The sequence below is a fragment of the Raphanus sativus genome, chromosome 6 (assembly GCF_000801105.2).
Source record: "Raphanus sativus cultivar WK10039 chromosome 6, ASM80110v3, whole genome shotgun sequence".
Taxonomy (NCBI): domain Eukaryota; kingdom Viridiplantae; phylum Streptophyta; class Magnoliopsida; order Brassicales; family Brassicaceae; genus Raphanus; species Raphanus sativus.
In genome coordinates, this window is record NC_079516.1 from 46894897 (window position 1) to 46920853 (window position 25957).

General features: G+C 34.0%; 5 protein-coding genes and 1 pseudogene across 5 annotated transcripts; 2 read left to right on the top strand and 4 right to left on the bottom strand.

The window, feature by feature from the left end:
• Positions 1-966: 966 nt before the first annotated feature.
• LOC108837587 (phosphatidylinositol 4-kinase gamma 3-like) lies at positions 967-3229 on the bottom strand (annotated as a pseudogene).
• A 5646-nt stretch (positions 3230-8875) lies between these two features.
• On the bottom strand, positions 8876-10379 carry LOC108805694 (F-box/LRR-repeat protein At2g43260). The gene is made up of 2 exons (XM_018577629.2): positions 9926-10379; positions 8876-9843 (listed from the first exon to the last, which is right to left on the bottom strand). The coding sequence occupies exons 1-2, from the start codon at positions 10347-10349 to the stop codon at positions 8987-8989; spliced, it is 1281 nt and encodes a 426-aa protein (XP_018433131.2). The 5' UTR covers positions 10350-10379; the 3' UTR covers positions 8876-8986.
• Positions 10380-11500: 1121 nt separating this feature from the next.
• On the top strand, positions 11501-12505 carry LOC108808682 (uncharacterized). The gene has a single exon (XM_018580795.2). It carries the CDS (start codon positions 11501-11503, stop codon positions 12503-12505), a length of 1005 nt encoding a protein of 334 aa, XP_018436297.2.
• A 6000-nt stretch (positions 12506-18505) lies between these two features.
• On the bottom strand, positions 18506-20220 carry LOC108806202 (CBL-interacting serine/threonine-protein kinase 11-like). The gene has a single exon (XM_018578250.2). It carries the CDS (start codon positions 20112-20114, stop codon positions 18780-18782), a length of 1335 nt encoding a protein of 444 aa, XP_018433752.2. The 5' UTR covers positions 20115-20220; the 3' UTR covers positions 18506-18779.
• Positions 20221-21174: 954 nt separating this feature from the next.
• LOC108836454 (protein GRAVITROPIC IN THE LIGHT 1) lies at positions 21175-23498 on the top strand. The gene is made up of 2 exons (XM_018609613.2): positions 21175-21755; positions 22028-23498. The coding sequence occupies exon 2, from the start codon at positions 22046-22048 to the stop codon at positions 23300-23302; it is 1257 nt and encodes a 418-aa protein (XP_018465115.1). The 5' UTR covers positions 21175-21755; positions 22028-22045; the 3' UTR covers positions 23303-23498.
• Positions 23499-23697: 199 nt separating this feature from the next.
• Positions 23698-24614, bottom strand: LOC108810853 (transcription repressor OFP17). Its single transcript, XM_018582930.2, has 2 exons — positions 24305-24614; positions 23698-24218 (listed from the first exon to the last, which is right to left on the bottom strand). The coding sequence occupies exons 1-2, from the start codon at positions 24570-24572 to the stop codon at positions 23878-23880; spliced, it is 609 nt and encodes a 202-aa protein (XP_018438432.2). The 5' UTR covers positions 24573-24614; the 3' UTR covers positions 23698-23877.
• Positions 24615-25957: the final 1343 nt, after the last annotated feature.

The following is a 25957-nucleotide window of genomic DNA, read 5'->3' on the forward strand; positions in this document are numbered from 1 at the left end:
AATTATGTTGTTGTTTTGTGTTTGTGTGTGTGGAAACAGTGCCTCAGACCACGTTATGGGGTGCTGTATTTGGCGACAACGAAAGCAGTATGTGGGATTCAACAGTGGAGCGAGACATTTGAGGAACCTATTGGATGAGGAAACTATCTTAGGAGCTTATTTGATTAAGGAACTACTGACAGAGATGTTAAGAAGATCTTCCTTAAAATCGCTATAGAACAACTTACTCATGACCAGATATTCTGCAGCTGCATCAGTTGAATAGAATTCAATCAAATACTAGAAAACGAAAATTCTCTTATTGTATAAATACACTATCATGTCCCTTCGTTTTACTTCTCTTCTATTGGTTTTGTTTATCAACTAATTGGAATTCATATGTATATAGAAAAGAACATAGATATAAAAAATTGTGTTTGGTATAGCTTGGTTGCGTGAGAATTATGGATTGATACTTACGCATAAAGAACAAAGGTGGAGTTTGTTGTGTAATCCAATTGTTCCCGGCTTGATGAAATCAAGTTGAACCAGTCGTTCTACTTTGGTATAATAGCCAAATGAAATGATAAAATAAAAAAGACTCCTAACCGTTAGTGTTGTAAAGCAGGCCCAGCCCTAATTATAGAAGCAAAGGCTTCTGGCTTTCAATAATATATGACTTGGGACATATTTTCTCAAAAAATTCTGTATCTCTGTAGGTGTAATGTTTGTTTGTGTTTGAACTTTGAAGGGTAGGCAACCCAAATTCAAACTATGGGTTTGTTACTAGCAGCTTCTTTTTATAAACCAGCTTCCGGTCTTCAGTATACGATGACCGTAAAGGCTCATAACAAACCACTGTTTCAAAAAACCAAGGTTGAGTTCAAGACAGTGACACTTATTTATTTTATTACGGACACTGGAAAGACGTCTCTGTTTAGCAGGAATAAAGAAATCATGAGGATGTGATAAGGATATTTTCAATTTTCAATTCCGGGAATACTGGTCGAGGCAGCAATCCATAATATATAGCAGAGACGGTGCCGATAAAATCCTCTTGGGTTGTCGAGTGTTTCTCTGCACATCATGCTTTCGAGGGCAAAAGGTGTGAGACCCTTTGCAGCACCTTTCTTGAGAAGCATGGTAGAGATGCGGAAGACACGAGCGCACGAAGGCGGATCGGAATCTCCCAACCGTGGATTCTCAGAAGCTCGATGTCTTCCTCAGGGTCCAAGGATTCGATGTATGGCTCTTTTGCTTGAGGCCAGTATAGCCACTCGAATGTGCAGTCAGTCTTCAAACTTATTTGGAAAGCAGTAGTAGGCGTGATCGATTGGAGTAAGCACGATCTGACCATCATTTCCCTCTCGGCTAACACCAAAATGCTGCCACCATGACGATCTGCATTAGCCAGCCTAATGTCTAGAACCGATATCTTGTTAACCTGTTCAAAATACTCCGTGTCCCATATCTTCACAAGTTCCAACATTACTCACAAACATCTGCAATGAACCAATCTTTGTGCAAACATTTGACCATTGTTGTTGGCGGAACTCCAGCGAAACCGGGTTGGTCACGAGGAGAAGTTCGTGTGCCTTTCTTTAGTCCCTCCCCGTCAACTGAAACAGCCTGTCCGTGCGGATTGTTCACAGCCTTTGGCTCCTCGTCAATGGGTTTAAAGACAGGATACATATTTGTTTCCAGATGGATCTTGCATGAAGTAAGCTCCCTATGATCCATCAGATGATTTGATCGGGCCGTTTCCCTTCTCCAAGCCTTCTATAGCTCGTTGAGCAGTGAAGGCGGTTCAATTTCACGGTTAACAACAACAGGCTCCAGGAAGAAATCCTTTGGCTTTTCTTGTGGTGATATGAGTCTTCTTCTACCACCCACTGAGTTATAGAAACCTCAAAATCCTTCCCCACTGGTTTCGCTCTGACTTTAGCGGATTTCCTAATCAGCAAAAATGAATCACACTCTCCCCGTCTTTACAGAGATCAGTGAGTCTCTCATCAGCAAGGCCACAATCTTCTGCTTCTTCACAAAAAAGTCCCTTGATACTCTGAATCCGACTCCATGACCCGCAAGGGGCTCAGAGATCCGGAAATAGACAGGAATATCAGGATTGGGTCGTCTAAGTCCTAACCAAACCGTCCAATAAAACCTGGAAAGTTGACAACTTCTTCCAGGGCTGGACTAAGAGCTACACTAGCAATTGACATACCAACTTCTAATCTAAAATCCTCAAAGAAATCCTAAGAGAGAGGTGAAAACTCAACCTTTTATCTTCTTCTTCTTCTTCTTCCGTGTAGTTTTTAAAAAGACCCAAGTTCCTGCACGGATTCAGCAACTCAGAAACGAGGTTCCTTGTAAATCACATCTTGCCACCTGAATTCATATTGAAGCTAAACGAATCCCAAAACCACCTACGCCTTCATTCAGAAAAGAACCTCCGGAATCAAAATCCGTGAAGCGATGATGGATCAATCGAAACTGATTCGTCGCCAAATTATCAGAGAATCTGGAAACTCTTTTTTCCAAAAATTACCCGAGAATTCTCGAGAAAATTTGAGCGCGCGCGTGCGTGCGTGAGTACCAAGAAAGAGAGAGGCACAAACAGTAATTAACTAACGAGTCTTCTTTCTGACCGTCAAGGCTCAATAACAATTTCTTTCATTTACTGCTGTAAAGACCCAGTAAAATTTTCTTTTATGTAATGCATGTCACGCCAACTCAAATACAAATGCAAGTATGTCCCAAACCCTTACAAATACAGTAATGTTGTATATACAGTAGTTCTATTTTCGGATTATCATTGATATAGCTTTGAATTACCTCCCGAGTAAGTTTATCCTCTGGGTCATCCACGTAAGATCAATACTCTTGACTGTTGCCACCAAAGCGAAGACCATTATCTCTTCCTTATGGTCCCAACCGGCTCTACCAATGCCTAATTATTTTCCCGTCAAAGTTGGATTAAAAGCCCAAAGGCCCAAACACTATTACAACACTAAAACCCGAAAGCCCAAGAAACAAATGGGCTAAAAACTATAATTCATACATCAACCCAATGTACTAAACTAAAGTCACCTGAAGCGAAATTACGAATCATCTCCAAAGGACCTAAAGCCTGCACATTCAAAATAATTGTGATTATATGGAAAAAAAAAAGTTTTTGTAATTTTCAAATGATTTCGCTTACTGGATTGCCGTTCGCTTCATCTCCATCTGCTTCTCCCCCTTCTTCCATATTCCAGTTCTAACAGAGTGAGAAAAAATAAAGTAATTGACGTTAATCTTCAATATGGATGTACCTTGGAGAAAAAAAAACTCAATATAGATATAGAATCACAACAAAGCTTCAAAACGAAATCACAACATAACGAAACAGAGGAAGAAGACGATGATATTAATTAGCTCTCCAAGAAACATCAAAACCAAATCTCAATACACTAGAACGATCTCTGGTTTCATGATTGATCAAACTTCCAAATAGTTTGAATATACAAAAGAGCGAACATTACTCGTATTAGGGATAAGAAACTCAATAATCAGATTCCAAGTTTCAAAACTAAATCTGAATACAGAAGAACGATCTCTAGTTCACGGATTTATCAAAACTCCAGATCAATCGAATACAAACGGAAACAAGACGACGACATTACTCAAGCTACCTTCGTGGATAATAAAATCAATAAGGATGCAGAAATTAGAATCAAGTTCCAAAACGAAATCTCAATTCAGAATAACGATCTCTTGTTCACAGATTCATCGAAACTCCAAATCAGTTGAATACGAAACGGAAACAAGGACGACGAGGACGACTCGAACTCAAAGCTTCCTGGATAAGAAACGCAATCAATATAAAGAGATCAGAATGAAACTTCAAAACGAAACCTCAATCCAGCAAATGCAAAACGTCTCTGCAAAACTTCTCTGAGTGACGATCAGAACTTCGATTCTACGAGAGAGTGATGACAGTTATGGCGCTGTAACCGTATTTAACATCTTTTTTCAATTTCACTTCTAATGGGCCCTTCTAGTTATATTTATGAGCCCAAATGTGAACCAGCCCACTCATTCTTTTTCTTTTGAGCAAGTAGCCCACTCATTCAAACCACACTAAAAAGCATCTATACCGTCAAAAAATGATCATTCCTATTTTATGTCTTTAATGAAAATTTTACTTTTTCCAAAAATACTTTTACTTTTACAAATGATTAATAAAATTTATTAATGGCATTTGAATCTTTTGGTTTTGGACCTGCAGATATATATTTAAATAGATCAATAAATAATGGACTTACATATACTTATAAAATATACTAATTTCATTTAATATACATATTTTAAGTTCAAATATTAGACACAAATTAAATTAATCATAAGAATATAATAACATCATAATGTTATTTTCTTAAATCTATGTATCATAAAATTAATTTTTAATCTAAAATAAAAAATACAATCTTATAATAAGTTATTAATAACAAAATCATCAAAGTTTAAAGACCACAAATGTATGTAAAATTAAAAGTATATGACTAATTTAATAAAAAAATACACTCATATATTTTATGTTTTATTAGATCATTGGTATCAAATCGCAGTTTAATAACGATTTTTTGGATTTTTATCGGATTCTATGGAGTTTTTAACGATTTTTTTTATTAAATCTAAACTGGATTATATACAAAGTACATGTCCATCAGTTTAGCTCATCTGAGTCGGATATGAAGACACTTCTTAAAACTCAAATATTATTTTCAAAAAACTTTAAAATCATATGTTCTCTAATAAAAAGTTATAAATTCATGCAAATCACTATTGATCACAGAAATTTCTATTACTTTTTATTTTGAAGAGAGAGAAAAAAATAACAAAAACATAAAAACTCAATTGTTATGATACGAAACAAAAATAATAGTCATTTATAAATCAATTTTGAGTTAATAAGTGAAAACATACTCGCGGTTTTTTAGCGCGGATCAACTAGTAAATCACATGCTAAACACACATCTGTTGCGTAGAACTATTAAATCCCATGCTAAAACACATGTGTTGCTTTCAGAATGAAAGTAACACGTTGTGTTAATTTAATCAGTAAGTCAATTTCGAGAGTGACTAAGTGTGTTCTATTTTCTATTAGTTATGAGATGGGAAAGAAGTCATACGAGAGAATCACACTAACATAAATGCTAATTTCAGATGAACTCATGCAACAAATGTGTGTTTTTTTTTGGCATCGAAAAACAATAGAACACTTTCTTTGTTTTTAATTTAAAATTTAGCCCTGCATTATAACTCTTTCTTTGTTTTTAATTTCAGATGAACTCATGCAACTAAGCTGCTAAGCAGGCATATATGAGTTTACATGAATTTATAATGCTTAAGAACATTTCAATCCATAATTTGTAGACATATGAGTTTGTGCATATCCATCCTAATTAAGAAGAGCCAATCTCCTCCCATCACAGTTCCTTTTTCCAGCTTTAAGTAAAACTAGATTTTGACCCGTACGTTCGTGAGGATGTATTTTCAAAAATATGTTACTATTTATTTTTCATATTATTAGGGCTAAATAAAAAATTAAAATCTGAAAGAAACAAACCGATTCCAATCCAAAAGAGTAGTAGCAAACTCGAACCAAAATGATTAAATATCTAATTATTCAAAATTTTGATGTTTAAAGAATCGAAACCGGATCCGATCCAAATTGAAGTGTTTCAAATAACATATATTCAAATGTATCCGAAAAATATTTATATACTTATATATATATTTTAGATTTAATATATATAAAAACATCCATAATATATGTGACACTTTTAAGTTGGTTTAAATGCTTGAAAATATATACAAATATTCAAAAATAAATATCTAAAATAGTTAAAGTGTACTCATAACACCAAAAATACAAATAATTATTGATTATATATCTAAATATTTAAACCAAACCAATTTATATGTTAAATTTAGGTATTGACACATATGTTATTCAAATTTAAATGTAATATATTATTTTATTTATAGATTTTGAAAAATTATTTTATTTATAGATTTTGAAAAGTTTAAAGTTTATATAATGAATTTTAAAAATTTAAAAATAATTTAAATAGGTTATCCGAATCCGAACCGAACCCACAAAGATCCGAATGAATTCAAACAAAAATTTAGAAATATCTGAATAGGGCTGAAATCTTTGATCCTAGAAAATCCGAAACCCAAATAGATCCAAATCAAATCCGAATGGATACCCGAACGCCCACCTCTAGTCACTATTATATATCATAAATAATCATATAATTAATAATATTTTATATGTACTATCATATAAATACTCACATATATTATATTTTAAAAATTTAATGTGAAATATAAAAACCATAACTTAAGTCGGTATATGAAATTGGGTTTTTATTATTTTTTTGATATATACTGAAAACATTTTTTTAATAATGGTTATTGAAAAATATTTTTAGTAAAAATAAAATTTTGAATGTATGCATATTTTAAATCAATTTTTGATATAAACCAACTTTAAATTATTATTTTGATTTGAAATATATATATATATATAAAGTTTAAATTTTATTTTATGATTATTTTAGCAAAAAATGTTTTTAAGTAATTATAGTAATCCATTTTCGTATATTTTAAAGTTACTCAAATAAATAGTATTTCATAATATTAAGTCTTTTAATTTTTGTTAATAACATAAGCCCATTACTTTTTTTTATTAATATAGCTATCTATGTTTCCAAATAACATTATATTTTTTATATTGCTAATCATGTTTCAAAGCAAACCTATTTTTTTAACTGATATCTATATTTCCAAATAAACTTGTTTTTTTGAACTGTTATTCATGTTTCTAAACAAATCTAATTATTATATTTCAGTTTTAATAATATAGAATAGATGGGCCATAAAATCTTTCAAAATATTTTAAAGTGCCTAAAAGGTATACCGAAATTTTTATGTAAATCACATTTGCTGAAGTTAATGCATATTTCATAATCACATCTCATAAATTAAGATTTGTTAACAGACTGTATTTGACCATGGAAATCCCCAAAAACATTTGATAGTCAAGATCTTAAAAACAAATATTTTGTTAAAACGAAAAGTTTATAATTTTAATAGTGGGTGTTAGATAAGCTTCCTATATTTATATTGTTTGGCCAAGGGTGTAGCTTTTTGAAGAAATCATAACTAAAAATATTTAAAACGTGATTTACATGTATAAAAAGAGAATATACGGAAGTTTAATCCTTGATTATGGCGAGCTTATATACCTTTATGATATTTTTAAATCTCTTTTTAAACTCAATGATAACGATTACCAAATATATGCTAATCAATCCTAGCTAATGTTAGAATATCTAGTGCATAATATAGTAACTAATTACTGATTTTTCTTGGTTAATTAATATTCTATTTATATTTTCCATATCTCAAGAGATTTTCACTGATGCAAAAAAAAATGATTTTCACTTAGTTTTGAACTTTGGTTTTAGCATCACAATAACCGGTTTCGTAATACTTTTTTCGTAATCTATTCAAAACGACCTGACCACAAGATATAACATCAACTTGGTCTACCACATATATGATTTCTGCAAACGTTAATTAAATTGTAATCCAAGTACAAAGATCTATATAGGTGTTGTGATGAATTTTATTTGACATTATTTGTGATATTAAAATGGTTCACGTATGCCATAGATGGGTTATAATGCAGCAGACTACAATAATGAGGATATATGATATGTTGTGGCAATTAAATTCATATACTAGACTTACTGGTTGGTTAAATAAATGAATTGGATTTAGGAGATTTAGTTATAATGTTGGCGTATGTTTATCAACGTCGGTTAGTCAATGTGATTGGTTAAATAAAACAATTGACTTTCGGAGGTTTGGTTTTAATGATACCATTGGTTTAGTCCAGTGACATGCTATTGTAATTTTTGTGGAAAACTCAGGACTAAATATTATTTGTACTTTAGTTTTAATAGATTATATAGATGAATACGTTGACGAAAAGATAGTAAACTGAATACTCCTCTTGAGGAGTGTGTGCTTACCACTCGTGCAACTAATAAGCTAAACCAAAAAGAAAAACAACATTTGAATCAATGTTCACTTCTATATACAAATGAATTCCAGTTAGTCGATAAACAAACAAATAGCACAATAGAAGAGAAGTACAATTACTGGCCGATCCAAGTAAAACGAACGGACATGATAATATATACATTGCACAATAGGAAAATTGTATTTTTTGTATTTGATTGAATTCTATTCAGAATATCTGGTCATGAATTAGTTCTTCTATAGCGTTTTAAGGAAAAACTTCCAAACATCTCTGTCTGTACTCTACTTAAATCAAATGAGCTCCTAAGATAGTTTCCTCATCCACCAGGTTCCTCAAATGTCTCGCTCCACTGTTGAATCCCACACACTGCTTCTTTGCCGCCAGATACAAGCGATCACATCTAGAGTCTCCCCTGAATATCTGAGATGAGCTATTTTGTAGTTGTCTACAAAAAGAAAGAAACAGAGAAACGAGACATGTATGCTCTCATGTGTATGGTATGTTTTGACATGTAAATGAAGTGAAACCGAGACAATTAATGAAGTGGTAAGGTTCAAAACATTGAGCGTAGAATGAAAATGAAAACATAATTAAACCATATATTATAGCATCCAAAGATGTAGGCTGTAGGAAACAACCTTTGAAGTAACAATGTGAATAGAGAAAGATAATGGAATCTGTATTCAAAAACAAATTGAACATTATCTTGTGCTAATTACCATAGTTGTTATAACATTAGGCACTGCTCCTAGTCAATATCCGTAAACAAGTATAAAATTTGAATAAGGGAAGATAGATTATAAATCCACTTATATCGATTTAAATGTTACTGGAAAAAGAAGCTAGCAAAATAAATATCAAGCTAATAATAATAATAGTTATACTACACAGAGACAAGTGATTCTTTTACATTCGAGGTGAGCAAATATAACCAGCTACTACTAGAGATGTGAACACAATCTCTAGGATCCTAAATTCATTACGTTGCAAGGCTTTGCATATCCAAGAATTCGACTCCTTGAAAAACAAGGAGCATCTAGACATCCTTGTTTCCACACTTACACGAGGATACGGATGGCTCGGTTTCAAAGGAAGTGAGACCAAATTCTCCAGGTATAGAGATATAACACTAGTGTCCAGAGAGAGACAACGAATCTCATTTGTCCCTGGATAATACTTAAAAAGCTTGTTCTGATTGTCATAGAAAACAAGATTCCCTTGCTTAGAAATCGCCACAGGCGTGAACCACCTATTCCGCATTGGCCAGGAAAAAACTTTAAGTTGTAAACGTATGGAAAAAGTCTTGCTCCATCGTTTTTGATCTGTATCATCCATGCTCCATATCTCTAGCATCCAAACGGGCAAAACATTTGTTTTGACAAACGCTAGACGTTCCTCAAGGTTTACTAACCGGGATTCCTTTGTGGCCCGTGTAGGAGGAACTGGGAATTTGTTGAACTCTTGTTTATGAAGATCTAATTTAAGTATTTTATAACGCTTTTCAACGTAAACATCCACGTGTAACCAGTAGATGGATCCTTTCACACATACAGATTTGCTTCCGGGATTGACTAGATGAGGAGGTGGACTCAGCTTACTCCATTCACCAGTTTGAACATCAAGAACACTACATTCCACCACAGGTTCCTCTTGCCCAATTTCCCGATAAGAACAGCACAACCTCACTACTTTAAATCTTCCCGTAACCTTGTCTTTACCGAAACCTATCGCCCAGTTTTCCGGCGAGAAGCTGGACCATAATCCTGTCCAAAGAAAGAGTTTTGATTTTTAATTCTCAAAATTTTCAATTTTTTTTAATTGGAGGGGGGAATTAGAGATTATTACCGAATCCAAATCTGTACTTATGGTTCAAGCCGGAAGGGAATCGGCGGAGCTGTCTGGTGGTTGGGTTTAAAACGATGATCCAATCCTGTTCGGGGAAACAGAGCAAACCGTCGCAGCTCAGCGAGGGTCGTGAGGCGAGGCAGTGAAGATATACGATCTCTTCGTCTCCTTCGAACCGTGACTCAGGGAGGAGACGCGGACGGTCGCCGCAGTCGCAATTGTAAGCAGCGAGGATTCTCCGATTCTTTTGGAGGAGACTCATACGTTTCTCAGAAAACCTCCTCGACTCTAGGAGTGATTTACATTGTTTTGATACGGTTCTGAATCTGAGTATCGATTTCAATGGCAATCTAATGAATATCTCTTCCAGTAGCTCCGGAAGTATGCACATGGAATTAGGGCTCTCTTCTTCTTCTTCCCCCATTCTTTCTTGTGTGCCGACAGAACTCAAAAAAAAAAAACTCTGTTTCAGTTTATGTCCGAGAGATTACGTCATCTAAAAAGCTCATGTTTGGGCCACTTCAAGCCCATTATGATCCAGTGGAGCGTATTTTGGTTTATGCTTTATTGCCCTATGCTACTTAGGATATAAAAAAGCCCATCATGATCTAAGATGATGCGTATTTTTAAAGGGTGTTATTGGATTTTATATTTTTGAAAAGTTTTTAAGATTTGTATTTTGTAATATATATATATTTTTCTTGTGCAAAAACTTGTATTTTGTAATATTTATAGTGTTATTCCACTAAGACTATTCAAAACTATTTTAAAGTCAGGTGTTATTAGTTTTATGATTTATAATTAGTAGTTAAAAGTTTTTCAAAATCTAGAGTTATTGGATTCATTATTCTATAAAATCAGTAAAAGTTTTGTGTTATTCAAAAATAAAGTAAAAAACTGATATATCATTATTTTGAAATCAATTGTTATTGATTTATTGATTTTACATGTTTTTTCTCATAAATCCTTTTATCAAAGTATTGCACATTGATCATGTATTCTCAAAGACTCTTCATAATTAAACGTTAATAGATCTACATCACTCGCACAATCAACAGTTCATGAAATTTCTCTTTACTTCTATTCTTTGCCATCCCTCAAAATCCAACTCTTGTGTTCATCTTTCATAACCTGTCACAGTCATCTTTTTGCAATACCGATTATTCAGAGTTAATACCGATGTTACTAGACCAAAGAGGCTCTACGTAACGTCCGATCATGAGTGATCTTGCGTAAAACAATCCACCTTAACATAAGTTAATGTTAAATCAAAACACTAATACAAACGAGAATCTCTTGATAATCAAACATTGGGGAAAAGACCAAAAACATAGCATGATACCAAATATCTCAAGAGCCATATCTCAGAAATTCAGAAACTATACATACAATCAAATAGAAATATCCATGACGTATAAATACATAATACCTAGAAACAAAGTCAAGAAAAAAGAATCTAAGTAAGTTTTAGTTTCAAAAAAAAAAAGAATCTAAGTAGTATAATATGCTCATAAGTCATAACTAATTAACGTATCGCGTATATATTAGTTCTTCAGGAAGTGGAATCTCACTTTGATGCTGCGTCTTGTGTGGCTCCTTTTTTCAGGAAGTGATTCTCTTTGGGTGGCATGGCATAGAGCTTACAACTGTAACTCTTCATACCATTTTTGGTCTCAAGAGGAGTCGCCTAATCACTCTCGGAATTGGAGATGCATTCTTCGGCTGAGAGAACTTGTTTCAAATTTTTTGATATGTGAAGTCAACAATGGTTGTGACACAAGTTTCTGGTTTGATCACTGGTCTCCCCTTGGTCCCTTAATTGATGTCTTTGGACGGGAGGGAACTCGAAAGTTGAGAGTTCATATTGATGCTTCTGTTGCGGATGCTTGCAGTGCTCAGGGATGGACTCTGCCACACCCCAGGTCTGATAATGAAGTTGCTCTTCACACTTTTCTCACAACCGTTACTCCTCCATATCTAGTAAGCGACCCTGATAGGTTTGGATGGAGAACCAGCGGGCACACCGATTACTATTTTTCATCATCAAAAACATGGGAAATTCTTAGACCTCGCGCAGCAACTCAAGCCAGTGCCAAGCATATTTGGTTTAGTGGTGCAACGCCAAAGCATGCGTTTCATATGTGGGTCACCAACCTGAACAGGTTACCAACCCGCACTCGCTTGATCTCTTGGGGAATGCAGATTCCTATTACCTGCTGCGTGTGCTCTTTGCAGGCGGAAACTCGTGATCACCTGATGCTCACTTGTCCTTTTGCGGTTGTGATCTGGGGTGAGATTCGTAGAAGACTCCGCACAACGGTCCCCCACTTCACGGACTGGTCTCAGCTTATCCAATGGAGTTCTACTTCATCATCTACAGCCCCATCTGTTTTGAGAATGATGGTTGTTCAAGCAATGGTTTATGGTATTTGGCAGCAGCGTAACAACATGCTGCATAACCAGATGCTCACTCCTGCATTGCTTCTTTTCAAAGATATCAATAGGCAGGTCATAAATACTATCAACGATTTGAGGACAAGGAAGAAATTCAAATCCCTAATGCCTCTATGGCTGATCTGATCCTGGCTGTTTGACTTTTTCAATCAGTTCAATTATTAGTCTCTAGCAGGCTATGTTTACTGCTACCCTGTTTTTACGTTTCTTTCTTTGCCAGGGTATCTCTCTGTTTGGTTATTCTACTTTGTAGCAAACCCCTTATCATAAATGATAAATTAACATTCTTAGCAAAAAAAAAATATATTAGTTCTTCAAGCTCTACTATTTTATTTTCAAGGATGTTGATATACTATTTGTTCTCTATTTCAATTGTATGTTGATATACTATTTGTTCTCTACTTAGTCTCTAGCAGGCTATGTTTACTGGACAAGGAAGAAATTCAATCAGTTCAATTATTAGTCATAAATACGTGTCTCCTTATTCCATCACGGCATGATCCGCCGTCTTTTCGAAGGTTGGATCTTTCTTTACCTTCTTCACGATCTCGTGGTACTCGCTAAATCCTTCTCTGTCGTTTCCAATCAGTCCAACACCAAAAAGTTGTCCAAAGGATTATTATCAAAACTTTACCAAGATTATATATATATTATGATTAAATTTACCTGTCTCTGGACATCCAAGGATGCTAGTTATAAGCTTGTTCCTGAGAGCATCAATGAAGAAGAAGAAGAAGAAGAAGAAGAAGAAGAAGAGGAGAAATGGAGGAAATAGAGCTTCTTAATAAAAAGGAGAGTCATTAGGGTGGATTATATTAATAGTCTTTATTTAATTTAAATTTTATAACTATAGAATTATAGAAATATATCATCTCGACGATTAAAAAAATTTAATGGTCTTATTCTTGTACGTTATATTACTTATTAAATTTTGAGTAAGCTCGAGATTTGCAAAAGATTATTATTTATTATCCATCATATGTAATTATGTATGAACAAATACTAATATGTATGAACAAATACTGGGAGATATACGGCCGAAGACCTTAAAGAGAAACTTATTTTTTATTCCTATTCTGATCATAAGATATTTAATCCATAAGTTCCAGTAAGTTCAATGCTCAACGATCAAAACAATTCACATATATATATATATATATATATATATATATATATTAATTTTAGAGTTTGTGGTTTGTCAAAAAAGTTATAAAGAAAGTTGGTTGAAGAAAGAAAATAAAAATTAATATGCCGCTTGTATCGATCCTTGTACTTTGTCTCAAGTTAATATTGAGCCAAGCACTAGAGTTCTACAATCCGGATGAACCGTACCGATTCAACCAAATCCGAAGTAATAGTAAAAGTTCCCGACGTGTAAGCCAGCTGTTAATGTATTGAGAAACCAAACCGTTCCATAATTTTTCTTTTGCCAAATCTCTTCACGTGCGCTAATGTCAAACTGTAAAAAGGAAAATCTAATACGATACATATGTACATAAGAAAAGTGGTTACAAAGGGAGAAAGAATTACACAACATAATGAACATGTGGCTGCACGTGGAGGATGTTTCCGTCTAAGAACCCAAATTAAATGCGTTAATCAGTTCATAGATCATAGTTTATATTATTGACCGTAATTACAAAATTATAGTTCGTATGATTCGTTTTTTTCCTAGTCTCACCACGTCTTAACATGCATGACTGGACACAAAATATAGTCAAGATCAAGAACATGGGCACACTATATCTCATCAATTTCACACTGGAAAATCGGAATGCGATTATTCCTTGCTGAATGTATATCTATTTGAAAAAAAAATGTCAATCTATTTGAAAGCTTCACAAAATAATGGAACTGTTTGTATCAGATATGTATAACGTTTCAAAGGTATTCTGGATCCTGAGTAGTACTCAACTAGATTCAGTGCATACATTCTTTCCAAATCTATGAGTTCTAAATCAAAACCTGGTTGTTCAAAAAAAATAAAAAAAAATCAAAACCTGGTTTAGCAATTGTGGAATCATCCAACTCCCCACCTCCTATTACTCACGTTTATAATGAGGTTTGAATTTTCTGTTATTCCTTTACAACTCTATGAAATTAAGAGACCTTGCCAAGTCTGTAAACTCAGAAACTCTTGGCCTCTTCATAGACGATCCGCCTCTGCAGCTCGGCGACGGAGTCATCAGATCGATCACTTCAACTTCAGTGGTTGATGTAATAAAGTATATGGTGATTAGTAATCTTTCCATTTTGATGCTTATTCTTCGCTTTTGGCCGTTTTCCAATAACTGAACCAACTTCAACAATATGTTTAGAGCAATTTTCCTAAATAGACTATGATCAAGCTTTTATCATAAAAAGAGTTATTAACAAGGAAAATAACCAAAATATTTCATTTAATAGAAGACTCTTATACCCTAGATATATAAATGCAAATAAATCAATAAAAACAATAAAATAATAATGATTTTAATAGTTTCTAACTATATGTTTTCAAATTTGAATTATTTTATAAATTTCATAAATTTTATTTTTTGAATTTTTTTCTAATTATTTTAGTTTTATTTTTCAGTATTTCTTTTTGAAATTCAAAATACTTTTAAAAACTATTTAAAAAAAAATATTTTCAAATTTTAATATTTTTTTTACTTTATAAAATTTTAAACTTCAATCTCAAAACTTCACTTCTTAACTCTAAACCATAAGGTCTAGATTAGTTATTTAATGAAATATTTTAAGTCATTTTGATCTTTAGAAACTATATTTGTAACCAAAAAAAATAGGGATATCCTACAATATTTTTCATATGTTTATTGTTTTGTAGCATCAACTATTTTTTTTGTGCAACAGCATAAACTAATTTCAATACTTAATGGTCATGATAAAGCAGCTAACCAACTTGAGAGTAATTTCAACTCTCCTCTCGGCGTCAGTTTGATCGTTGGACGACAATACAATCCAAAATCCATTATCCGTAAACGACAGCAATGGGCTAATTGGTAAGCCACTTTAATCAAGACCCATTGTCTAGTTTGGGAAGATTTAAGGAGATCCCCTATTAGAACATTTCAAAAAGACATTCTATAACTTCATATTTAAAGTTTTTTGTTCTCCAAAAGGAAATTTTAAAACTTCAAATTTGAAGTTTTTAGTAGTGAAATTTCAAATATTACTCAAAACTTCAAATTTGAAGTTTCATAATTTTATTTGCATTTTAGTCCTTACAATTATATATTACATTTTATGATTCTTAGATTTTTTATTGTTTATCATTTTAATTTTTTTTAAAAAATCATATCTTATAATATTTCATATTTGTTTTCATAAATTTTAGTTCTACACATAAAACTAAATATAAACCATAAAATAAAAAGTTTTAAGGTTTAAAACATTTTTAGACTTCAAATATGAAGTTTAAAAATACCTTTAAAATTCAAATATGAAGTTTAAAAACATATTTAAACTTCAAAGAAGTTTTGCAAGTTTCAAAATATAGTGTTTTTTTCTTGTAGTTTAATATTTAGTTATGTATTTATATTTATAATTTATATATTTACTGTAAGATTTTATTAATTAATATTAATATGATATTTTTATATATGTGCTAATTATTTATAAGTTTTATGAATTTATTTTAATTATAACAAATATAGGGACCATAATGTAAAATACAAATAATTTTGAAGTTAAGTTTGAAGTTTTTCTTTTGAAGAATAATATACTGAAATTTCAAATTTAGAGTTTTGCAAACTCTAAAATAGAGAATCATTTTGGAGATGCTCTTACGTTGGTAACTAGAATTATTGGCCAAGTAAATATGTTAGTGGTGTCCAAATATATGTAGCAGAAAATGAATTTTCCATCTTTAGTAACAATAACTTTATCAGATCAGAACTATTGATTTAAGTCTTGTCTTTCAATCCGAAAAAGCAAAGACCATGTGTAGTGGCCCCTTTTATATTATTATCCCACTTTCTTGAATATGGATCAAGGTTCAGATCACTCTCCATCTATCTATATTATTAAAACAGAAGTACAAATATAAAATATCCCAAAGTTTTTCAACTTATTTACAATAGCATGCCACTGAAGTAATTAAATGAATCTATTTTTAAGGAATCATTATCTTTTCCTATTTATTAAACTATTTTCTAAATCAAATCTAACTTAATTTCGTATTTAATATATTTCCTTAAACAAATTAGCTAATTTTTAGGAATATTCAAATTTAAAATCGATTTTAACTATATTAAACTTAAATAATGTTACCATTAATTATTTTGAACAAAAATCAAGTTTAAAATCGATATTAAACAATATTATGAATATTCCTAAAATATATGTTTAACTTACCATTAATTATTTTGAACAATAAAATTTATATATGCTACGATTTAAATATTTTTAAACAACTTATAAAACAATATGAAATATTTGTAAGTGAATATTATTTTTAATATAATATAATCTCACCTAAGATTATATATATTTCAAAAAATTCTAACATATACGTTTAATCATTTCAATTACTATTAATTATTTTCAACAAGAAAATTTAAATATATTGTAAAACAATGTTTAATGTTTATGACCAAATATTCTTTTTCTAACGTATCTAAATCTCACCATATTATCCATATCTGATCAAAATATTTAAATTCTTATTACATTTGAATTAAAAAAATATTATTCAAACATATCAATAGATCAACATTTTGTCAAAAGTTTAGTAGCGGGCACGGATCACTATTTTCTACAGCACGTAAACTATTTGATTATTGTATTTATAAAATATTTAAAATATAATAAATATTTAAAATATAAACCAATACACATTTAAATAATATTCATTTATATAAAAAATGAAAATAACAACCCGTGCGAGCGCACGGATCAAGCTCTAATTAAGAGTAAAAGAAATCATTTTTGATACATTCCTACAAGATATCCAAGCCTTAATTAAACATGCATCGGTGTAACCAACTACATGCTCTTAGAATGAAATTGGATTTGAACCAGATTTTCGGACCAATCTATATTTATTGACTGCCTATTGTTGCTATATCACTTTTTCTTTCTTTTGGATTTTTTTTTCTTTGTAGTTTTTAAACATGTTAAGAAAAATATAATAAAATTAAAATGAACCTAAGAGCATCTCTAAGGTAAATTACATTTTTTCCTATAAAATAGAATAAAAGAGAATTTTTAAAGTAAAATTGCTCAAATTCAACTTCATATCTCATTTTATAATAAAATAATGAATAAACAAAAAATAGATTACTCCATATGTTCCATTATAGAATGAGATATATAGTTGGATTAAAATATTTCTTATTTCATACTCGATTTCATTTAACATTAGTGTAAGAAATTGAGTGTGATAAAACGACGATGAAAATACACTTATTAGTTATTAGTATTTACTACTTACATTGGATTGTCTTCGTCTTTCGTGCAAACATACCAAGAATGAACTTTAGATTGGACATAATCTGATTGTTTTGACCAAAGAAGCATCCATTGATTTCACCAAGCACATTTTCCCTTCATTAACTACTTTTCTAATTCATACCAAACAACCTAATTTCCCATATTCTCCTCATCTACATCTAAAACCAAAAGGTTGGCAGTAATACACTGAGCTTAGCACATGTTCATATGGAATTAAATCATATAAGTATTGTTATCCAGAGAAAGAGTTCGTCAAAACTAAACCGATCAAAACTAATTAAAACTTATCTGCTAAATTAGAAAAATTGGTTAAATCAAATTTTATCGAATCTATATCTGAAATTGATCGATTTTTTTTTGTATACCAAGAAGTGTGTAGACCTTTAGTCTAAATAATCTCCCTAGATCTGGGATCAATCGGTGCTAATACTATTTCTGGCATAAAACATCTTTTTGAGTTGTGAGATTGTACACAAGTGGACAATCATAGCTTATTAAGTTTTGTAAGGAAACCGCACAAATTTTCACCGGATATGGAAAATTACATTCAATGATTTCATATGTTTAATAATAGAGAATAATATAATACTAATAATTCAACTATTATATATAGTTTGGATTTCCATTTTTACTCAAAAAAACCATAATTGGTTTTATTCACCTTACGTAAAAGAGAAGAACATTTTCTCTATTGTATAAAAGAGCAAGTCTCTACAAATGCAACTTAGACTTGTTGTACATATCAACACATTTTTTTAATAAGAAAGCACAAAAAGAATACGTACAATCTGATATAGTATTCAAATAGACATTTCAATTTTTCTTTAATTCCTTTTTGGATGATAATTCTAAAAACATAGTTGAACGCAAATCAATCCAGCCAATCCCAACCGCTACGATTTGGCGTTTGATTTGAAAGCATATCATGAAAAATCTGGTAACGTTTTCATATACTTGCGTTTGGCGTTTGATCGCTAACGCCAATAAGCTGAAGCTTGAGTTTGTCATTCCACATCTCCTTGTAGCAATCAACCTTGCCACCTCTCCGCCTTGCCTCCACCACCACGAGCAAATCGTTCAGCCGTGAAATGTAAACCCCGATAGTGAAATTCCCGTTCTGCCCTTCCATCTCGAGCTCATACCCTTCCTTCTTCTTCTTATTCACCCTCACCCTCTCCTCCTTGGCGAACTCCTCCACCTCCTCCGCGAGTTTCTCCGGCGACTTCTCCGACAGGAACCTCTCCGGTTCTCCAACGGAATCACCACACCCGTCAAACAAACCGGAGAGATCTAATCCCGACGAGAAAGATATCAGATCAAACGCGTTTAAGCTCTTCACCGCTTCCAATCCTCCTCCTCCTCCATCTTCCTTGCTCTTCACGGCACCATAATCCTGATCAACCTCGTCGTGAAATTTAATCGTTTCGAGACCTCCTTTAACGAACCAAGGATCCTTAACAATCTCATCAACCGTGATCCTCGTCTCAGGATTGATATCAAGGAGACGAGAGATGAATCGTTTCAGATCCTGAGACATCCACCTAGGGCACCGGTACGCTCCCTTGTAAATCTTCTTGTACATGTTCATCACATTCGGATCGTTAAACGGCAGAAAACCCGCGGCGAGAACGAACAAAACGACGCCGCACGACCACACGTCCACTTTCGCGCCATCGTATCCCTTCTTGGAGAGAATCTCCGGCGCCACGTAAGCTGGCGTGCCGCACAAGGTATGCAACAAACCGTCGGGTCCGGCATGATCCGTCAGCGCGCTGAGACCGAAGTCGGAGACCTTAAGGCTCCCGCTCTCGTCGATCAAGAGATTCTCCGGCTTGAGATCGCGGTGGTAAACGCCGCGCGCGTGGCAGTAGCCTACGGCGGAGATCAGCTGCTGGAAATACCGACGGCTGAGATCTTCGCTGAGGCGTCCGTGTTTTGAGATTCTGTTGAACAGCTCGCCTCCTTTAACGAACTCCATGGCGAAGAAGATCTTGGTCTTGGTCGCCATCACCTCGTGAAGACCGACGATGTTGGGATGAGATAGACGTCGCATGATCGAGATCTCGCGCTTGATGTTGTTGGACAGGGCTGGGTTCGCGAGGAGTTTCTTCTTGTTTAGGATCTTGACGGCGACGCTCTGGCCGGAGCGGCGATCGCGGGCGTGGAAGACCTTGGCGAAGGCGCCGCATCCGAGAAGCTTCCCGAGCTCGTATTTTCCGAACAAGGCGTTGTTGTTATTGCGGTTGCCGCCGTCGTCGGCGACAATCTCGATCTCCGGCATAACTGTTGAAGCCAGAGATGATTTTCTCCGACAAGCGTCTTCTTTTTTTTGGTCGGGAGACGTGTTCTTTACTTTTGATGTAGTTTGGTAATAAGATTTTTAGAAAAAGGGAGTAGTCATGTCTTTATAGAGGAGGGGGGATTACTTGTTAGTGGTCACAAAAAACTTTTAAAAGATAAGTTTTTCAAATTTGGTATTTAAAAAAAAAGATAAAGAAAAAAAGTTAAAAGATGCCTAAAACAGGAGTTTAACTGAAGCTTCAAGATCTGTTCTTCTAGTCCTAAGGTGGGCAGATATTGGATGAATGATTTAAAGATGTCTAAACCTATATTTTCACCAACCACATCATCTCCTCTTTCCTCTTTTCTTTACCTATCTATTGCTTCACCCGCGCGCTTACTGCAAATCATATATTTTTTTCTTTCAAATATGGTCATTCATCAAATTATCGCAACACAAAAAAACAACTTTTTTTTCTGGAACATATTTGATTCATCTTTTAAAGATTCGGTGGGGGAATATATTTGAAGAATACTAAATCTGCAGAACATTGCAAAGAGTCCGGTGAGCAAGGGGAGCCAAAAGCTAACTGGTCTAGGAGAGTAGGTTGTCAAGGGGAAGAGAAACATTTGAACCGCATGCCACTGTCACTATTTAAAAAATATATTTGAAACAGAAAAAAATTATTTGGTTAGCTTCGTTCTCAATGATTTTTGTAAACAAACGTTGGGATTGCACAACAATTTTACATTTGCATAATGAGGAGGAGCTCGGGCTTTCCTTTGACAAGGACTGTATGGTCGGATGTATCGCTCCCTAACGAGATCATGCCTTCAGTCACGGGCCTCATCGTATTGGTGTTATGGTATTTTTAGAAAGGGTTGAATTTTAACCCAACAATTCAAAAAAAATCAAAATAGGCCTTGAAACGAGGCCCAGTTACTAGTGTACATGTCCGAACGTTTTTCTTGGGACAGGCAGGCACTTTGTTTTCAGTTTCAAAGACAAAGATGACAGAGGAGGGAGATAGAAAACTCGTGTGCAAAATCAGCTTTAACCTCTTTTGGTACTTTGCGTCTTTCTCTTTCCCTCAAAAGTCTAAACACTCGAAGAAGCATGAAACAAAATAAGATTTACACAGTTGAAAAAAGTAATTATTTAATTTAGTTATGATTACTATATTAATACAAAAAAGGTAAGAGGGAGACAAAGGTTTTTGTTTCTCCGCGACGGTGTCTGTAGAGATTCCTGAGGTTTTTCTCTTGGATTCCCAGATTTATTCAAAAATATACTAATAAAATAAAAATAAAATAATTGTTTTGAAAAAAACTGGTGAAAATCAAAGAGAAGTAAACGCCAATAATAGTTGATTTATGGTTTAGGATTCCCAGAATCATCACAATTAACGAGGCTATATGTAATTTGTTTATTTTAAAATCTCCTGTAAATTTCGTCTTCGAGCAAGATCTAAAAAAAGAGAAGAATACTATAATTTAAAGCTCATTCCAAGGTTAAACAACAAAACAAGCATTTTGTGTAAAGCAGAGAGAACAGAGCACAAAAGACTCGGAACTTTGGCCTTCCTCTGAGGGGTTTATCTTTAGCTTTGGCTGCTACTAAGTGTACAAATCACACAAACAGGTTCTTTCTTTATCCATCCTCTTTGTTTCTGCCTTATCTGTCGATTTTAAACGGTAGCTTTCTCTTCGACAAATGTGTTTGACTTGAGAGTTTATAACAGTCTCTGTGATTGAACTTGTGATGTTTCTTGTTTGAGTTTCTCTCTCTGTCACTCTGTTCCTCTGCATCTTTGTTTTAAGTCTCTGCTTTGACTTTTAACTACTACAATTTGAAAAATCTCAAACTTCCTCTTCTCACTTTCTGTAACGAGTTTGTTTTTTTGCTTTGTTTAGGGTTTTCTTGTTCAATAAATGGAGAAGGCTGTCGTTAAAACATCGAATCTTTCAGACATCATCTCCAAGTTCGCTAAAGTCTGCAAATTCAGATCCGTTGGTGTGTTCCCTGACCAGAAGCCAAGTCCTAACGACCCTTGTAACGAAGAAGTAGAAGAGTTGTTCTTCGAAGATGATAAAGCCGAAACTCGGGATATCACTTGCAAACCTTCGAGAAAGATTCCAACTTTTCGTTGGAACGATGCTGAGGTTTCGAAGCTTTTCGACACCGTTACAGCGCTTAAGCTCGCCTATCTCGAGTTTCAACGAGCTCATCTGCCTTACGATCCAGACAAGATCATAGAAGCAGACAACCTCGTCGTGTCTCACCTCGAGACGCTACGAAGACTCAAACGCCTCTACCTCAAAACCAAGCAGCTCCAGGCCAAGGCCGAGCTCGACGCTGCTTCTTGCTTGAACCGGTTAAGAGATGAAGTTGAAGCGAACGAGAAGCGTTTGTGGGAACTCAAGACGCAATTAAAACCAAAAGAGAGTGAGATTCACACTCTCAAGGAGACACTCAACTGTTTGGTCGCAGAGAACAAGAAACTCGAAGAGAGGCTCGTGAGTGTCTCCTCCTTTGAGTTTGTGTTTAGATCTGCTTCTAAGTCGATACACGACTTTGCAAAGCCGTTAATCACTCTCATGAAAGCTACGGATTGGAATCTGGAGAAAGCGGTTGAATCCATCGTTGGAAACGTGACGTACGCCAAGAACTCAGACAAGAAGTTCGCTTTCGAGTCGTACATCGTTCGGAGAATGTTCCACGGGATGAAGCTTAATCCTTACGATGTGACCGAGCTAATGAGTTTAGACGATCCGTTAGACGCGTTAACAGCGTTTCCTGATTCCGCGTTTGCGAGATTCTGCGGTCGGAAGTATCTCTTGGTTGTTCATCCGTCGATGGAAGCTTCCTTCTTTGGGAATTTGGATATGAGGGGGCTAGTTATGCTTGGTAAGCATCCGAGAACGGTGTTCTATCGAATCTTTGCGAAAATGGCGAAGTGGGTATGGGTTCTTGGGTCGTTTGCAGCGTCTTTGGATCTAAAAGCAAAGATCTTTGTGGTCGGAAGAGGAACAAAGTTCTCAAGTGGGCACATGGAGTCTGTAGTGGGTGATGATGCAAGAGAAGAAGAAGAAGAAGACTTGAGAGTTGAGTTTATCACAATGCCAGGGTATAAGGTTGGAGATTCAGTGTTTAAATCTCATGTTTATCTTTCTCAAACAGAAGGGTGAGAAAGAACAGCTCTTTAGATTTTGATTGTTTGAAAAATTTTCAGGTAATCATTTCTGCTCTAGTTTTGAAAGTTCTGTAGGTAAGGGGATATCATTTGCTTTGTAACTATGTACACATTTAAGATTCAGTGTGTTGATTCTATAAGCAACTTAAATCTTCGTGCATCAGTAAAAGTCCACATTCGTTTTGGCTGGATGAATATTGGATGTATACAACATTACAAAGACAAAATGAATATCAGATTTTTTTTTCCTTTTTGGAAGTTATAAACACTAGTCTAACCGGTTGTAATTTATTCATTCACAAGTTCAATATATAAACTCTAAAACGGAAATTTGTCTCTATCAAAATTTTCTATCAGTTTCCTTGCTTTTTTGAGTTTGATTTGTGGGTCTAGTAGATAAATCCAAGTTTATTTATTATGTAAAACTCAGAGAAAAAAATATTACAATCTTGATAGTCTTCAGACATTTTAGTTTCACTCTGCTTTTAGAAACCTTAAAATGATGTGTACAATGATTGTTGCAAAAGTAAGATAAAGGATTTTAGGTTTGATCATTCTTGGATCAGTTCATTAATCTGAGAACAGGTCTCTGCAGAGCTCTCCGTAAAATCTGGAGACGAGTTCAATGAAGACAGGGCTCTTAAGATTCTTCCAACAGGATAGAAGCTCCTCTATGTCCATCAAGTCATCCAGTTTCCCTTCTTCAGCAATCAGTTGAATCAGATAGTTTTCAAAGCTTCTGCAAGCATCTTCCACTGCATTGTCTTCGAATGTATCTCTTGAGCTCAGCCATTTCTTGGTCCGTTTTGCAGACACAGGCGTCGTGATGGGTGAAGTGAACAGCTTCTTGGCTGCTGCTGGCGTTAGAGGGGAATGCATTAACTTCAAAGAATCATCATCCTTCACACTAACTGCAATGGCAATTGTAAAAACAGATCAAAAAGCTTATAATAATGTCCCATTTTCTATCCAAAATTGAACTGATAATTTTTCTTACAAGAGGATCTTCTAGGTTTGGTCTGGATCATCTCAGGGTCTTTGTTTATGCTGAGAAAACAGAGACAAGACAGCAAAGTAGAAGAAGAACAGATTGGCTTCTTGGGATGATTATGATGATGTCTAGGTTTGACATTGCCGTGACGAACACGACGAAGAGGTCTGATAAAGAGAGATCTTTTAACTCTGAAGCGGAAGAGAGAGACAAATCTGTTGCATGATTTGGAAAGCTTTGATTTGAAGTTAATCAAAGTTGCTTTAACTCTCATTCTCTTGAAGCTTTTTGTTGTTGTTCCTGTAGTATAATGATCTTCTTTGCGCTTTTTGTTCTGTTTTGTTTGGTGTGTATAAACTTAGAAAGATTGGCTTGTGTTGCGTGGGTTTCACGTCTTTGGATGTGAAAGTAATGAATCATGATGGTGGAGTCCCATGAAGTTTAGGAAGGGTGAGTGTTTGGTGGCTCTTGCTTGTGAACAAAATCCAAGATGATGACTTTCGTTTTTGAATATTGAAAAGGTTGTTTATTGATTGGTGGGTCAATGCAGAAGTGTTTGTTGAACATGGTCCCACGTCTAATGAAAAATAAATCATCCGTTAGTTTCATGGATCTTGTCGAGTTATATATCCATACTAAGAAACTATGAATCATCCGCTAGTTCACCAAAAATGTGTCGATCTTCCTATATGGAAAAAAAAAGTTATGGAAACCAAACGTATGGTGTGGCTTTACAACCAGAGTCGATACACTAGTCAAAGATAGTATAAATGCTTTCCTTCTTTTAGGCGTAGCATTCCCTAATTTTTCCAGCTATAAGTTGTGGTCCATATTCATCAACATGAGTAAGCTCAACGAATGACATAGATATACTTAGGGCGTTTCCAACCATACTCCATTATTTTCTTCTAAGATAGAGTAAAATGGAGTATGAATTAAAAAATGTTCAAACTCAATTTTATGTTTAACTTTATAATAGAGTTTATTCCATTAAACAGAATAATTGTGGCTTTTACATTTTAAATAATTAATTAAAAAAATTAATCTGTAGTTGGGGGCATCGAGCCTAGATTCGGACAATATTGAACCATAAAATCTGTTGATGTATGGTTTAACATAAAAGTCAAGTATATGTATTGACCGGAACCAGAGCCGGCCCTGACCTAAAGCCCATGAAGCAAGGGCTTTAGGCGCCAGAATATTGAAAAGTTTTAGGGGCGCCAATTAGAGAAAAATGTTTATGGTGTAGTGGCATGTTTATGTTTTTTTGTGTCAGGAAGCTTAGGTTCGAATTCCCCCCCCCCCGACCCAATTTCTTTTTTCTTTTTTTTGGTAATCACAATAAATAAAAAGATACGATAGTAGATACGATCACCTTTCAAACAATTTAATTTCCGTATACGTCTATATATTATAATAAATGACAAAAATTAAGAAACTAACACAGATTAAATAATAACAGATTAACCCTTTCAGTTTTCAGCATCTTTTTTTTCTTCCATTGTTACTTATTTTTATTGAATAGGTGTCTCTCTTACTCTTCCAATTTTTATTTAAGTTTCTTCCTCTTTCTTTATTTTTCTTTTTTTCGTTATATTGTTTTTAAAACATTTCTGGGAACCAAAATGGAAAAATATATTTACATATGAGATTCTAGGA

What these genes read in the sequence shown, in the direction of transcription:
- LOC108805694 (XM_018577629.2), bottom strand. Translation starts at nt 10,349, where the DNA reads ATGGGGGAAGAAGAAGAAGAGAGCCCTAATTCCATGTGCATACTTCCG. An exon ending in TAAGTACAGATTTGGATTCG is followed by an intron (nt 9,844 to 9,925) that starts GTAATAATCTCT and finishes TTCTTTGGACAG; the next exon opens with GATTATGGTCCAGCTTCTCG.
- LOC108808682 (XM_018580795.2), top strand. Translation starts at nt 11,501, where the DNA reads ATGCTGCGTCTTGTGTGGCTCCTTTTTTCAGGAAGTGATTCTCTTTGG.
- LOC108806202 (XM_018578250.2), bottom strand. Translation starts at nt 20,114, where the DNA reads ATGCCGGAGATCGAGATTGTCGCCGACGACGGCGGCAACCGCAATAAC.
- LOC108836454 (XM_018609613.2), top strand. Translation starts at nt 22,046, where the DNA reads ATGGAGAAGGCTGTCGTTAAAACATCGAATCTTTCAGACATCATCTCC.
- LOC108810853 (XM_018582930.2), bottom strand. Translation starts at nt 24,572, where the DNA reads ATGAGAGTTAAAGCAACTTTGATTAACTTCAAATCAAAGCTTTCCAAA. An exon ending in CAAACCTAGAAGATCCTCTT is followed by an intron (nt 24,219 to 24,304) that starts GTAAGAAAAATT and finishes TTGCCATTGCAG; the next exon opens with TTAGTGTGAAGGATGATGAT.